The sequence below is a fragment of the Perca fluviatilis genome, chromosome 1 (genome assembly GCF_010015445.1).
Source record: "Perca fluviatilis chromosome 1, GENO_Pfluv_1.0, whole genome shotgun sequence".
In the NCBI taxonomy this organism is placed as follows: Eukaryota; Metazoa; Chordata; class Actinopteri; order Perciformes; family Percidae; genus Perca; species Perca fluviatilis.
In genome coordinates this window covers 41615024-41631707 of record NC_053112.1, presented here as the reverse complement: position 1 = coordinate 41631707, position 16684 = coordinate 41615024, and the positions used below count along the sequence as shown (strand labels likewise).

Sequence of the window (16684 nt, the reverse complement as noted above, 5' to 3'; positions counted from 1 at the left end):
ACAAAGAGTCGTTTTGCTATCAAGATGATACACCATCTGGTTGCATTGGTGTGAACTGGCAGCTTTCAGAGTGTTGCACACCGGAGCATTTCAAGTAACTGGAGGATTCGTCGCTACTCTTTGGTCTGAACTCGCTACTGCATGCACACACATACTACTAACTTGTAAGTTGTTTTTAATGACCTGCTTACCTTTAGCTACGTTTTCTTGAGGTAAAGGAAAGGGGATATTTTGGTTTGCTATAGAAAACAATAGTCTAGCTAGAGTGAATGAGCGAAATACAAGAAATAGTTAACCTAGCAAGCTATCCACAGCTCTTTATTCATTGCCAATAATATAGCATATCCCTATAGTATTCTAAAACAACATCAGTCCCCATAGAATGTTGTTGTCACTGAAAACTAAATGTCATAGGGTCCCTGTTAATGCTATTGTACCAGTGTATCCTTCACTTCATTGAGCAGATGGATATTCGAAGATATTTTAGCAGAGAGAAAGAAAAGCAGGAGACTGGCAGGGCAGTTGATTCTGAGGGAGCCGGCGTGATTGAGGTCAGTAATGGTCTATAGGTCTAAGGAAATGTGGGGGTGTTTTGTTTTCTTCTAACAATAAGCATTTGTTGGCAAGTCTAGGCACTAAGGCATAGCCTAAACTAAATTATTTCATTATATTTATTATACTGTATATGCTAGCTATATTATGACCACCTTCACTTTCTGCATTCATTGGCTGTGATAAATTAAATAAATATGTAGATCTTGCCTAAATGTAGGCTAGGCTAAACATGAGCATATGCCCACAGATACACATGTGAAAATAAAATAAAAGCAATCCTACATACAGTACATACATGCAGTAATCGTTATTCCAAATCTTTTATTCCTTCCGCCATCAGGTTATTATATTTAGACAGTAGCCACTTTAAATAGGATCCTTATCAATAGCTTTATCAACATCAATAATTGTTGATTTATATCATACATTGTATACATAATTTGGCAGAATAAATTATCTTTATTTGAGACACGCTCAAACTTGTGTTGTCAAATTTCACTATGACCTTAAAATTCTGGTTCTTGGTTTATACTGTATGCAAGCCAAACTACACAGCGAAATGACACTCTGATTGAACCAATCCACAGCGCAGTTACAGTAATTAGTGTAATTAAATAGCATTCTTTGGACAACTTATCTTATAGAGAGAGGAATTAGATATAGTATACTATTACTTTATCACACATTTACATGAGCAGATAGCATTCAAAGGAGAACTCTGGGCAATTTTTACATTAATCTTGATCGCTATACGTATGTGAGTACTGTCGATAGCAAAAAAAAAAAAAATGACGGAGCTCCTGCAGCTAATGCCCAGAGCTCCCACTTAGCTAAAACGGCAGTTTTGGGGGCATAAGATAAAGAGTGCCTTTGTGCCTCTTAACAGACACAAAATGCAATTAAAATGTCTGTGCAACATGAACGGGGCCTTTACATGACTACAAGATGCGTTTTGAACTCAGACATTGTTTAAATTCACCTACCCTGTTAGCTGCTAGCTGCCATGATGAGTGATGAGTGAGTGTGTTCAGCCAGGCTTCGGCAATAATCATCAAGCAGCAGTTTTGTGTGTATTTGTAGAATATATATCCATTTTGTGTGTGATCCATCTGGTGTTGGTGAGTAGGAGTCTTGTCAGTGTTGATAGTTGTGGTTGTAGCAGGAAAAAGGTAAACAGTGTGCAGGTTGGAGCGTAGTGTGTGAAGAGTGAAGAGCGGAGGTGTTCACAAGGGAAGAAGCTTGGAGTAACGTAACTATGGAGCTAGAGCTAGCCTTCAGTAACGCTATTACTCTACAAGAAACAGGCATCATTTGGCCCGTTTCCATGTAGTTACATAGTCACTGATATGATCATAACCACTACAGTGCTCAATTACCTATTTTTGAGGGGAGAATAAACTTCAAAATTTCGCAGCAAAAGCATGAACTGTCCTCTGGAAGACATCTACCAGACCAGCAGGCGCCCGTGGATTGTTGTCGGCCGCGGCAGGCGAGGAAGGTGGGCAGGAAGTAGAAGGATGCTGGTCAGGCCTACTAGCCCAGCTAAGGCAACGAACACACAGTTCGCCACTGCCGAGACTCCTATTCACCAACGCCGGATGGATCGCACACAAAATGGATATATATGCTACAGATACACGGAACTGCTTATTACCGAAGCCTGGCTGAACACACTCACTCATCCCAGACGGCAGCTAGCAGCTAACAGGGTAGGTGAATTTAAACAATGTCTGAGCTGAAAACACATCTTGTTCTCATGTAAAGGCCCTGTTCATGTTGCACAGACATTTTAATTACATTTTGTGTCTGTTAAGAGGCACAAAGGCACTCTTTATCTTATGCCCCCCCAAAAAAACATATAGCGATCAAGATTAACGTAAAAATTGCCCGGAGTTCTCCTTTAAGTCATTGCTTACAGAATAACTCATCAGGAGCAAAGTCTGGCCTAAGTAAATTCCCCCATGCAGCTTTAATGTGTCGAAAAGCTAACATTACAGGAACTTTAGTTGAACAGAGTAGAAATGGAAGAAGAGGATATGTCTGTTACTTTTTACTGGTTAACATCTTGGTTTCTTGACTGGTTGTTGACATAAGTGTAGCTCTAATACAGTACAAAAGATGTGATTGCAAAGATTTTGCAAAGGCAAGTTACAAATACCCTGGGGGCTATAAGCACCCCCTGTCTTTAAATCCTAGTGACGTCCCTGGTCTATGGTATAGGGTACATACAGGTATAGACAGGGAGGACCACATACTGTTTTCTGTTTACCTTTCTTTTTCTTTGTTACATTTAAATATGAATACAAATAGTGCCAGATAAAGCAGTGGGTTCCTTACCTCAGCTGTAGGCTGTCACGCAGAGGAAACGTTTATGAACTTTTAACGGGGGAAACTATAGCGACAACAAAAAGTTTCTGGAATGCACCAAACTATGAGACGAAGTGCGCGGCGAAGGAGGAGCTGAGACGGAGAACACATTCTCTCTTTCTCTCTTTCTCTCTCGCGCTCTCTCTCTCTCTCCCATAAACAAAACATCCCCGCAAGCATCCGCCTGCAAAGAAGAAAAGTCAGGGAGTGGTCGAAAGACGCCTGAACTTAAAAAGGACTTTAACTTATCTCGAGATAAAAGGTAGGGATGAGACATTTTGTTCCTTGTAATAACTAGAAAGCAGTCTAATGTCTCCTGTTACCGTCAGAGTTTGACGCTTACGCAATAAGCTCTGATCATGTGTGCGTAAAGTGCGCATAGACTGATGGCAGCACTCATCTAGTATGGCAAGCCGTTAAACATGTTATCCAACACTACTATCTGGGATGACATGTCAGATATCCAGAATAGGATTTTCTCCTAGTCAATCATATTCTCACCCGTCACAATGATATCACAAAAAAAATATTTAAAAAAAAAAATTTATTTTAAAAAAAAAAACAAATTTTTTTTTTTTTTTTCAAAAAAAAAAAAAAACCCTCAAAAGTTTAAGATTAGTAAGATTAATATTTAGACTGTTTATGTATTGCTATTACTGCTATTTATATGTGTAATTCAATTCTTCCTTGTCAAAAAGAGCAAAAAATGTGATTCAAACTAGTTACATGTGTCTGCTATTAAATGATGCAGCTGTTATATCTGCAACCCAAACAGAAAATGCACGGTTTACTCACAAATACAAGGAGTACAATGTTACAATCGGGTAATAGTCCGGGTTAGTTGTACCAAACACTGGGGTGAAATGTTACATCATGAACATCTTTCATTTAATTTTTAAAATTACTTTTTAACATAATATTTGTGTGTGTATGGGTTGAGAGGCACTCATTCTGTCTTTCTTTTTTTTTAAGAAAAACAATAACAACAAAACTTTTGCTTGGGGTAGGTTGTAACATTTTGTAACCCAGACTCGGCAGTATCACAAAAATAAATTAGGTTAAAAAAATGCCTTCTTACCTAAAAATAGTTTTTTCTTTCTAAAATGTGCAGTCTCTGTCACATGGGGCTGATTCCTCATGTATATATACAGTAGATGATTCCAAACTTTCTCCTGATTGGAGAAATTGGACCTTTGTTACAACTATCCCCGGTCTCCCCTACTATCCAATTGTTACTGGTCATCATTTTATTTCAGAAATCCCAAATGAAAAAACACAGATAGCCACAACATTCATTTGTGGATATATATGTAGTCGTAATTGTGATTGTAGTTATCTGAAATTGCATTTTTACTAGTCATAATGCCAATTACATTTGTACTAGTTAACATGCATTTGATATATAAAAAGAAATAAATGAAACAGCTGGCTTATCTGAAATTGGATGGATTGGAACAATTCTGTTGCAGATATGTAGAATGTTGATTGTGGATATGAAGAATGTAATTGAGGATATCTGAAATGTTGTTTTTGACTCTTGGAGGAATGGAATTCTAATACCCAGTCTAGCTGTTAGCTGTTGATTGTCCCATGCATGGCGACAGAAGCAGTCACAGTGCTGCGTGATGCTGGGCTGAGCTGCTGCCGTTTGGGGGCAGAGACAGAGACCTCGACCTGTAGTTGATTGGATTGTTGTACAGTAACGGGCTGTTCCATTGGATCAAAGCACTACCAAAATTGGATTTTCAATAAAAGTGGAATATGTTTCACATGTGTAACCATGGGTAACAGCACCCACTGGGGACAGGAACAGGAAATTCAGGAAAAGGTCCTTTGAGAGGCAGCAACATAGCAAACACAACACAAAGCTGTCCCCACTATCATGAGTCATGTTACAGAACTGTGAAGTAGAACTGTCAGAAGTCTCCAGGCCGACAAGAACGGGAACCAGCTCCAAGTCTTAATGAAAACTAAATGTAGCTTTAGATTTTTTAAAGGTTATTCTTTTTTTTTCTTTTTTTTTTACATTTGTTTTCATTTAAATCATCTACATAGTTGTCTAAGTGCACTAAGTGTCGGACGGAGCGACAGCGCCACTGCAAAATAGTTGCGGGAAGGAACTTGTTTTGGTGGAACATGTGTACATTCAAAAGTAGTTTCAGTTGTGCAACAGAAAACTCAGATTGGACAGATAGTCTAGCTAGCTGTCCTACCAGCTTTGTTAGCTTACGCTTGCTGATCATTGATGGACCACTGTACCTCACCACAATACAAAATGTCAAGACTGATTCAATAAAACACCGGTAAAAGAAAGTCATCAGAGTCCTGCGCAAGCTGAATGATTTCATCTTCCTCAAAAAGAAAAGTCTCTGTTGGGCCTTTTTACAGGCAGCAGCATCTGTGTTGCTCTCAAAAGATAATTTGCTGTCAATGATGGTTCCTAAATATTTATATTCATCTACTGTCTCAACATTAATGTTCTAAATAACAGTTTGTGGAACATTGTGCTGTGATCTATCTTCTTTGTGTGTTTGTTTAAAACTTTGCTGTGCTTGTGTGCAAGCGATGGCGGTGGAAGTCAGCAGGGATCTGACGGTGCAGGTGCTGCAGGATGTGAATGCTGCCAAGCTAACTGACAGACAGCAGGCGGTGCGCGCTGCTGTCAGGAGAGGAGAGCCCAAATGTCTGGGGGTGAGTCCAGAACTGAGCACACAGAGCGGGAGAGGGATGAGTGGGTTAAATTAAGAAAAGGACTGAGATTTAAAGGAAAGGTCCTACATACTGAAAGATAGAGTTGTGAGACGTCCGGGAGACAGATGAGCACATCAATATCATTGTTGCATCTCTGTGTATCTGCTGCAGAGAGGTCCAGGATGTGTTGAGCCTAGCTTAGCATATTGACTGGAATCAGGGGGATACTGCTAGCGTCGCTCCTTCAAAAGTGAAAGAGTAGACCTGTGTGACCTGAGGTGCTCTGTGGAACTTATCCTTACATACAGTGTTACTAACCAAAACACGTGTATCCTTGACCTCGAACATCACAGTATTTTATTATTATTATTATTATTATTATTATTATTATTTTATACATTTTTTTCAAAACTTGTAACAACTTTCCTAAACTCTTAACACAGTTAGCACAACATCCGTCTGTGTAGGCTATACAATTAACACATTTCTTGTTGCTTTGACACAAAATACATACAGATAACACAAATGTAATATGCTTGAACTTATTTTACACACAAGCTCATCCAAGACCAAAACAATGAATCTTTACTGCCAAATTTACAAATGCTTTCACTCTGTATGTCAGAACAGATAACAGCTAAAGTCAAAGTGAACAGCTGTTCGTATTGTAAATTGAAACACAAATATATCCCCTGGATTTTGTTCCATTGCTACTGAGAAACAGCTGATTGAAGTTATGCAAATAGATCGATCACAGCTGATTGACATCTAGGAAACAAACTCAGGTGTTGAGGGTCTTTCAATCGCATGACCATATGGTAGTACATAAAATAGGTCCTATTTGAACAATAAAGATGAACACAAAGAAAGGAGGAAAATGCCTGCACGAGGGAGAGGAATACGAGTACCAGGACAATTCTGTCTCTGTCTCTCTAGAGCAGGCGCACATATACTTGGAGGTTTGTGCCTCGACGCAGAGGTCCAGGGTTCAAATCCGACTTGTGACAATTTCCTGCATGTCTTTCCCCTCTCTCTCTCTCTACCCTTTCTCAACTAGTTGTCCTGTCAAATAAAGGCGGAAAAGCCCAAAAAATTATCTTTAAAAAAAATTTACTAAACCCAACAAAACAAAAATGTAGAGAGGCTTCAAGAGAAACTGCAGTGCAAAACACAATCTATGATCAATACAATATACTATTGTCTATTGTGTAAGGGCAGACCTGACACATATAAAATAATGTTTTATAATAATGTTTCTGTAATTCCATGTGATGTTAGTGTTTTCTATGACATTGTGCTATGATTGACTAAATGTTCCTGTTGGAAGAAGCATGTGTTAGTGTTTTGGAAGAATTATTTGATTTTGAGACATGATTGCAATGTTTTGGTAGACATAGTGTATTGTGTTAGTGTATTACGTATTGTATTTTGAAAGTCAGTGTTGGAGTTTAGTTTACAATGTGTGATTTTGAGAATGAAAGGTTTTTGCAGATTGTATCTTGTAGGTGTGTTGGTGCGTTTACCTTCATGTTGTCCTCAGATCAATTTTGACCCATTTTCAAAAAGTTTCTATATCAGAAATTTGGATTTTGTTCAACAAAATTGCCAAAAAAAATAACCAGGATGGTTCCATACAACGTTCTTCACAAGTAAAATACATAATCAGTTCACTACTTTCATTGAATTTGGGTGTTTTATTCAATTTTATTGCATTTGAAAAAGAAATCGATAAAAGAGCGTTGAAAAAAGTGACTAAAATGTTGGAAAAAGCATCAAAAATGTCATTTCAAATTAAGCGCAAAAAAATCAGGAAAAGCGACAGCAGTTTCAAAAAAGAAAAAGAAAATGTTGAAAAGAAAGTTTTATTATTTAAATAAAAAAAAAAAATTGCACGGTCGATGGGAAGACAACACAAGTGTTAAGAGTTTAGAAAAGCTGTTAAAAGAATTGAAAAAATTGTCATAGCGATCGTATAAAACTGTAAAGTATTTTTTAAATGATTTTCAATCCAGCAGTATTTACATCCTAACTTACCTTTTTAACAGACTTCGTCCTGTCTTTGTTGGTGCATGTCTTGGTGTGTTACAGCCACCTGTAGATCAGTGTGAAACATGCTGTACATGTGTGTTTACAGCATCACACATGCGTCCTCAAGCACATGCATTAGACAAACTAAACAGAGAGCACTCATAGAAAAACACAGCTCCAGAAGCCCAGCTACAAGTCCAACACTCCACAGGGAAGCAGTTAGCTGTGACACCAGCTACAGGAAACCTGCCGTCCCATTCTGCAGGACTCATCACTGTGGGAGGACTGCGTGCGTGTTGGTCTAAAAGTTGTGTTGGAAGGATTGTGGCGGTTTTACATAAAAAACAACAACATATGGATAACTTTACTTTGGATTGATGATTTGAAGCTGGGGTGAAAAACCTAAAGGTTTTGCTAAATATCAAAATTGAAAATAAATAATAGTGATGTCAAAACACACACAAACACAAACACACACAACATATTACATTTTTTAACGATCGCTATGACAATTTTTTCAATACTATTAACAACTTTCCTAAACTCTTAATGCACCAACACACCTACAACACACGATTGGCAAAACTGTTAATTTCATGCTGAAAATCACACATTGTAAACTACACTCCAACACTGATTTTCAAAATACAATAATTCACTAACACAATACCCTGTGTTTACCAAAACAATGCAATCATGTCTCAAAATCAAATAATTCTTCCAAAACACATGTTCTCTCCCAGCAGGAACATTTAGCCAATCATAGCACAATGTCATACAAAACACTAACATCCCATGGAGAGGTCTGCCCTTATACAACAGACAGAAGTGATTGTATTGATCATAGATTGTGTTTTGCACTGCAGTTTCTCTTGAAGCCTCTCTACATTTTTGTTTTGTTGGGTTTAGTAAATTTTTTAAAGATAATTTTTGGGGCTTTTCTGCCTTTATTTGACAGGACAGCTAGTTGAGAAAGGGGAAAGACATGCAGTAAATCATCACAAGTCAGATTTGAACCCTGGACCTCTGCATCAAGCCATAAACCTCCAAGTATATGTGCACCCGCTCTACCCACTGAGCCAACCCGGCCACCGTTTTGTTGCTTTTGCTGCAGAGATTCAATACAAAAAATTATTGACCCATCTGAGAGTAGCTTTATAGAATGTACAGTTTATGAAAAAAGGAGACAGAGACAGAATTGTCCTGGTACTCCTCTTCCTCTCCCTCATGAAGGCATTTTTCTTATTTTCTATGTTTATCTACAGTATATTGTTCAAATAGGACCTCTTTTACTGTACTACCATATGATCATGTGATTGAAAGAACCTCAACAATATTACAATATGATCAGCTGTTCACTTTGACTTTAGCCTATCAGTTAGGTTTAGAACATGATGTTATCTGTTCTGACATACAGTGTGAAAGCATCTGTAAATTTGGCAGTAAAGATCCATTGTTTTGGTTTTGGTGGAGCTTGTGTGTAAAATAAGTTCAAGCATTTTACATTTGTGTTAACTGTATGCATTTTGCGTCAAAGCAACAAGAAATGTGTTAATTGTAAAGCCTACACAGACGGATGTTGTGCTAACTGTGTTAAGAGTTTAGGAAAGTTGTTAAAAGTATTGAAAAAAGTGTCATAGCGATCAAAAAAAACTGTAATAAGAAGAAGTTGATTTAATGTAGTACCTTTTACAGACAAAGTCACAGTGTGTGTGTGTGTGTGTGTGTGTGTGTGTGTGTGGGGGTCTGCCAGGTGAGCCAGGTGATGCTGGGGCTGATGGTCATGTCCTACTCCATTCCTCTGCACTTCACTGAGGTCACTGAGGTCGTCCACCTGGGAGTTCCATGGTGGAGCAGCCTGACGGTGAGTCTGTGTATGTGTGTGTGTGTGTGTGTGTGTGTGTGTGTGTGTGTGTGTGTGTGTGTGTGTGTGTGTGTGTGTGTGTGTGTTTCTACTGATATGTTGTGTTCTTAAAAGAAAAGATAAGTCAACATGAACTTTTAAAGTCAAATGGAGTCTTACTGTTGTGATGGAACTTAATGTCCCCCTGTGCTGATTGTCTCCTGGGTGTGTGATGTCCCCCTGTGCTGACTGTCTCCTGTCTCCTGGGTGTGATGTCCATCAGTGCTGTCTGTCTCCTGTCTCCTGGGTGTGATGCCCCTCTGTGCTGACTGTCTCCTGTCTCCTGGGTGCGATGTACCTCTGTGCTGTCTGTCTCCTTGGTGTGTGATGTCCCCCTGTGCTGACTGTCTCCTGGGTGTGTGATGTCCCCCTGTGCTGACTGTCTCCTGGGTGTGTGATGTCCCTCTTTGCTGACTGTCTCCTGGGTGTGATGTCTCTCTGTGTTGTCTGTCTCCTGGGTGTGTGATGTCCCTCTTTGCTGACTGTCTCCTGGGTGTGATGTCTCTCTGTGCTGTCTGTCTCCTTGGTGTGTGATGTCCCCCTGTGCTGACTGTCTCCTGGGTGTGTGATGTCCCTCTTTGCTGACTGTCTCCTGGGTGTGATGTCTCTCTGTGTTGTCTGTCTCCTTGGTGTGTGATGTCCCCCCTTTGCTGACTGTCTCCTGTCTCCCAGTTCATCGTAGCAGGAGTGGTCGCTATCATCTTGGACAAACACAGCACCATGAAGATTGTGAGTCTATAACACATATACATGCAACTAGAATGTGTGAGTGTGTATGCATAGTTAAACACACTCTCACAAGCTCACATTACTGTATTGTATCAACAGTTAACTTTATTTAATATTGTATGTGGCGTTTTCTTTTGCGGGGTGCAAATGTTCCACCAAAACAAGTTCCTTCCTGAGACTATTTAGCAGAGTCACCTTCGCTGCGTCTGGACCTTACTGTAACGCCGCCCAAGATCATTGGTTTAAAGAAATGCCAACAACCCAGAGCGTTTTTTCTCCTATCCCAGAATGCATCTGTGGTGAAGTCAGACCTTCCTCCACAGCACTGTGGAGATAGAGCTGGATACATTAGACTTTGCTAGAGACTAGCAAATATTCAACATGCCCAAAGAAATGTGACCAGCTAAAACACATGGGGCTCTATTTTAACGATCTGAAACGCAAGTATCAAACGCGAAACGCAAGTAGCTTTGTGGGCGGATCTCGGGCGCTGTTGCTATGATACCGGCGGGATAAATGAGCGCCCGACGCAAATCTAAAATGGATTGGTCTGAAGTAGCTAGGTGTGGTTTGGGCGTAACGTGCAATAAACCAATCAGAGCATCATCTCACATTCCTGAGCAGGCGCGCTTGTTCCATGACGGATTGCTATTATGACGGCGGATTTGCCTGCCGCACGCCAGCGGGAGCTGTCCGGGATGCGGGAAAGTAATAAATGCCCATCTTGACCGGGTGGCGATGTTGCTGCGGCCTCTCGGGCGCATCTCCTCAAGTCTGGAGAGGATTGCTGCAGCCATGGAGCGTGGGCCTCCTGCTCCTGTTGTGCCACTTCCTCCTCCCCCCACTCCATCTCCGTCAACCCGCTCCACCAGGAGCACATCTCGCATTGCCACTCCCGGACCCTCAAGTGTCCAATCCCGCCGTATATTATTATACTATTATTATTATATTTCCTCATTTATGTCATCAACACATCCATGATTCATGGAAATGTTGTGTAAAACAAAACAAGCCACAAAGAATCTTGCGACTTTTTGAGGACTGTACTGTAAAGTGCCTCCTAACCTATCCAAACACCTGAAGCGCATTTTCAGTAATATTTTTCCTTGTAATTATGTATGGTTTGCAAAAATGGGAACTGCTTCGTCCGTGTAGATGAGAGAAGCAAAGTGTATGCGCTGTGTGTACACGCTACATTATGGCCAAGCATGCGCCCCTAAAATAGCATCTGAATAACGCGCCACTGACTTTAGACTAGCGCCACTGACTTTAGACCAGGTTTTTCCTGGTCTGTGGCGGAATTGTTTTCTGAAACTGCAAAATAGCACCAGGGAACCTTTGCGCCTGAACATGCCTCCTCTTTACGCTGAACCGCCCCCGGGAGCGCAAATTCATTCCCTAATTTACCGACATGCGTCTGTGGAGGGAAAAGTCCGCTGTGCGTTGGGTGCAAAATAAGAATGATATATGCGTCGGTGTACAAAGGCAATTGCGCTGGGTGCAAGATAGGGCCCATAGGGTTAAAGTCCAGCTCTATGTCACTGCATCTGTTCTTGTACGGCTGAAGCTGCTCATATTACTGCTAGACATTTCTGCCCCTGTATAACATTTGAAATGTGTGTGTGTTTTTTCAGCTGCAGGTGTGTTTGCTGGCGAGCTTGGTGTCCACTGTCCTGTCAGTGGTGGCGGTGATCATCTACTCTGTAGACATAGACAGGAACCCTGAGGTGCTCTGCGTCGAGACGCAGCATGACAGCTGCAATGAGAAGCAATACGCCACGGTTGGTACCAGCCGCAGTAAGGTTACCATGCACCATGCAGACAACACATCTGAACGCTTGAAATACTTCAACCGTAAAGTGATGCTGCAGGGTTGATTGATTGATTCATTTTATTTGACATTTTCATTATAAGATACGATACAGCTTTGCACCATACATTAAAAAAACTAAACAAATTCAGGATAACACAATAAAGCCCTGGGGCTTATTTCCATGTTGGTCCCTTGGGGGGGGAGGGGGGAGGGGGGGGGGGGAGCAAGTGGCAGCAGATCAAGCATCAATCATCACATCCATACATATATTAAATAGATCCATCAAGACAATACAGTAATAATAATAAAAAAAACTACTAATACTAAGATTGGCATCTGAGCCATTTTTTCAGTGCCTGCTTAAAACCTCCTAAACTTCTGACCAGGCTTGTTGCTATACAAAAAGGACTACTTACCTAAATTACTCTTAACTCTAGGAGGTACAAAATCAGTAGCTGTGAACATCTCTCACTCTGTTAAAATAATTGATTAAATATTTGGGGACAGCCCCATGCACAGTCCTATGTACCATGCACAGGTGAATCTGAGAGACTCGATCTTCTACCTTTAACCACCCAATAGTCTCAAAATGAGAAGTGTCAAGATGAGATCTCATGGGGACCCAGTGGAAATGTTGATTAGTGGGGGTGTCCTTTTGGAGACACCGAATATTAGTGCAGTCCAAAGGAGGGGGCCAGGGACACTTTCCGTACTTCCTCTGCCCTGCCAGACTCTGGCCCCCCATTAAATACACAATGACTCTACATTTTGACATCTTCATCAGCTCTTTTATATGACTGTAGTCCCTCAAGGTGAGGGGATAGAAAGAAATTGTTAACATAACTTAAATATAGTCATCATATTGTCTTGCATTTACTTATTATTTTCCCCTGCCTGTTTTTGCTTGGAACTTACCACACATACTGTTTATACAGTATATTGATAGGTCTGTAAGTATATGTTTTTATACAATTTGCACAGACTTGCATATTTAATGATTCCTGAACATAATTGTTTTGGTCTGCATCTCCTCCTTCAATTTGAATGCCACCCATTTTAAATGCCTGCCATTTTAAAATGCCACATTTTAAAATATAGCACACCGATCAATAAGCTCAGTATAAAATATATGTGAGGTATTAAAAACTGTGTAGATGTAGACATTGCCAGGATAGCTTTATCTGTAAATGAAGAAAAAAAAAAAGAAACTCCCTGTGAGAGACGTTTACATGTAACTGGGAATCAGATAAATTCATCGAAGGGATTTTTTTGAAGAAGGAAAATCAATAAATAAATCTTGTCCGACCCACTCCCAGCGGCTGTCCTTCCTGATCCATGTGTCGTGTTTGTGTTGCGGTGACAGACATTAATGCGCATGCTTTGTGTCCTTTACAACAGAGGCTGAGCCGGGGGATAAAGTCGTCCCTCCTCGTCTTCACCCTGGCCCAGACAGCCATCTCAGCCGTGCTCGGCCTCCTTCTCTTCAGGCACAGACGCGGCTTCAGACAGTATACTGTAAGACTCCAACTTCAATTCAATTTACAGTATCAAAATCATGACAAAAGTTATCTCAAGACATTTTACAGATAAGTCTAGACCACACTCTGTAATTTACAAAGACCCAACAATTCCAGTAATTCCTTCCAATGCTCATTGGGCTGTAAGACATGTTGGCCTTTTCTTAGTGGTGATTTGACATTATTAACAGGCTGACATGTTAATAATGTCTTTCAGCTAGTAACAGTTTTACAAGGCTCAATTCATACGTGATACATGCCAAAGGATTTATGTCACACATGGCTGAAGTTAAAAAACTCAACTTAAGTCAAGTACAGCTAACTTAACATCAAAGCTAAACTTAAACACGCGATAATGTGACAATCCAGGGTTATGTTAACCTCGAATGAAGGCCCTTATGAGAAAAGACAAATGTGCTCTGATAAGCACTGTGGCCAGACCACAAAGGGTTTGTCTATAAAGAACTGAAGCATGCAGCACAAACATAAAATCTTTCGGTTACACTTTACTTGAAGGTATCTACATAAGAGTGACATGACACTGTTATTAACGTGTCATAAAACATTATAAACAAGTAAAAAATGTTTATAACATAACGCTTCTTTTAGTAAGTGTTATTCGGTTTCGGAAATCAAGTTTGTACAACCGAGTTCAGGGGGAAGGGAAGGAGAGAGAACACAAAAGGAGGGTACGGGTTAGGTTATACACAGGAAATGAAGAAATTGAAGGTAACAAAACTATTTCAACAACAGTATAGTTTCCACTTTGCTATAGTTTTTTTTGTAGCTCTGTAATGTAGTCAAGGGCGTAACTTTGGCTTCAACATTGGGGGGGTTGAGAGCTCCAACGATCTAGAGAGGTCATGGTACATGTATTGAAAAAAGGGACAAAAACATCGGGAAAATGGTAGAAAAGAAAGTGAAAAAAAAATCTCAACAAATAAAACTTGGAAAAAGAGACAAAAAAACATTGAAAAAGGCACAAAAAACATGGGGAAAAGGGCAGAAAAAAATAATCAGAAAAGGCAACAAAAACAAAAAGCAAAAACATCGAAAAGGCTGTAAATTACGGCTAAGGACAGAAGGAATAGGGACAATCTTATTTTTCTTATAGTTAGTACCAAATTACTAGATATTTTCAGGAAACTTCTCAGAAATTATTAGGCAATTACAGACGCCACTTCTTTTAAACTAGCAGTTTGCACCACCCAATAGGAATTTCTACAGCTTCCACCAATATCTAATATCAGTCAGCCACTGGAGATGTGTGCCCATTCAGAGACCGCCTTGTCCAAAGTCCACATTTCCATTCTGAATTCAGTACATTATGAGCACACTGGGCTATCCTATGCTTTTTCAGTGTATCTGAATGCATTTGAACGAAACATTCTGATAATGAGAAGAGATATGTCATGGATGCTCACTGTCTCTTTCTGCTCTCTTTTCCAGTCTCTCAATGAGGCTGCTCCGACCACCCCCACATCACTCAACCCCCCCGACCTGAACTGACCAGTCAGTGGACCTGTAGGATCACTCCTCATCCCAACCTATTCCACAGAGCCGACTCATCCCCTGTTCTATGTGCAGAGACGTTTACTATATGTTTGTAACTATGACTATTCAATTCATTTATTTTATTTATAGTGTCAAATCATAAAGGACGTAATCTCAGGACCCTTTCTAGATACTCCAGGTCTAGACCCAACATTCCCCCAAGAGCACAGTGCCACCTGACATGTGACCCGCTGAGAGCGTGGCTTTCCAAGGGTTTTTGTGAATATTAGATTACATAACACGTCAGCCAAGTGATTCAAAACTTTATTAATAAGCAACAGAGCTGTAGTAAATAAAATGGAATGGAAGAAACAATAAGGGCTCCTGCACACTGCCTGCGTGGCATGAGCGTGTCTGTTTTTATTTAGGCTCCCATGTTAACAGGTTAGAGCGTGCACACTGCCTGCGTGACACGCTTGCATTCTAGAAATAGGACTGACGCCTATTTTTCACGCGACACGCAAGCCTGTTGGAAGTGTTTCCAGGCAAAATAGAATACGAAAAGATGTTTATATGTCATTTTGACACAAATGCATTTAAATAAATGACATTTTGATGTTTGAAAGTCTCTAGGTTTTGACATAAATGCAGATATAAATGTAATGTAATAATAATAAATAATTATCAATTTTAAAATTTTCACAGCGCCGCGTCAGACACGTTTCTGGTGTGCAAAGACATAGAAAACGCCACGCAGCCGCCACGCAACTGACACGTAACAGAAATGCCATGCTCACGCCACGCTCATGCCACACAGGCAGTGTGCAGGAGACCTAACTCTTACACATTGGCATGATGGTTCAAATATGACACCTTGAAAGATGCATTAAAGTAGGCAGACTGACACATGAATCGACAAGGAGATTGTTTTCTCCTTGGTAAAAGTATCCCAAGACACTTTTGTGGCCATGAAATGTGAAAATGTCTCCTGATAATGGTACCAAACTTTCTGGGTGCAGGCTCTCAGTGCACCTAGGGGATGGACGGAGACAGAGTGGGAGGAAGAATCTGTCTTATACACAAAATAAGTGATTTCTTATGTATTCTCCTCTTTTATGAGACTGTCAACACTTCAAATGTACATTAAAAGCTTTTTTTTTTGGAAGGGCCAGAGGGTCTTAGTTTGGAGACAAAAGAGGAAGAAGGTTCTATGTTCTGCTCAGATCAAATTGAAACTTTTTGACCATGATTTTAAACATTTACACATAGCTCTAAAGCGTGATTTATGGTTCTGCGGAGGCTCCACGCAGAGCTTTGACCGTAGCCTACGTAAGTGGCCTGAACTTTATACTGCAACTGCTTTGGTGTGTGCGTCGAACTCTTCAAGAGAATAGTAGGGCCGGGGCGCCCGGATAGCTCAGTTGGTAGAGCCCATATATAGAGGTTTACTCCTCGACGCAGAGGGCCCGGGTTCGACTCCGACCTGCAGCCCTTTGCTGCATGTCATTCCCCCCTATCTCTTCCCTTTCATTTCTTCTTCTCTCCTATCAAAATAAAGGCTGAAAATGCCCAATAAATAATCTAAAA

At 40.4% G+C, this 16684-nt stretch overlaps 1 protein-coding gene across 1 annotated transcript; it reads left to right on the top strand.

Annotated features, from left to right (window-relative positions):
• Positions 1-2882: 2882 nt before the first annotated feature.
• On the top strand, positions 2883-15472 carry tmem176 (transmembrane protein 176). The gene is made up of 7 exons (XM_039811371.1): positions 2883-3184; positions 5486-5613; positions 9395-9505; positions 10217-10273; positions 11908-12054; positions 13485-13601; positions 15053-15472. Exons 2-7 carry the CDS (start codon positions 5488-5490, stop codon positions 15110-15112), a joined length of 618 nt encoding a protein of 205 aa, XP_039667305.1. The 5' UTR covers positions 2883-3184; positions 5486-5487; the 3' UTR covers positions 15113-15472.
• Positions 15473-16684: the final 1212 nt, after the last annotated feature.

Bases quoted from the DNA above. Each gene is read 5' to 3' on its own strand.
- tmem176 (XM_039811371.1), top strand. From the start codon at position 5,488: ATGGCGGTGGAAGTCAGCAGGGATCTGACGGTGCAGGTGCTGCAGGAT. The intron at 10,274-11,907 runs GTGAGTCTATAA...GTGTTTTTTCAG, and splicing joins AACACAGCACCATGAAGATT to CTGCAGGTGTGTTTGCTGGC. The intron at 12,055-13,484 runs GTTGGTACCAGC...CCTTTACAACAG, and splicing joins ATGAGAAGCAATACGCCACG to AGGCTGAGCCGGGGGATAAA.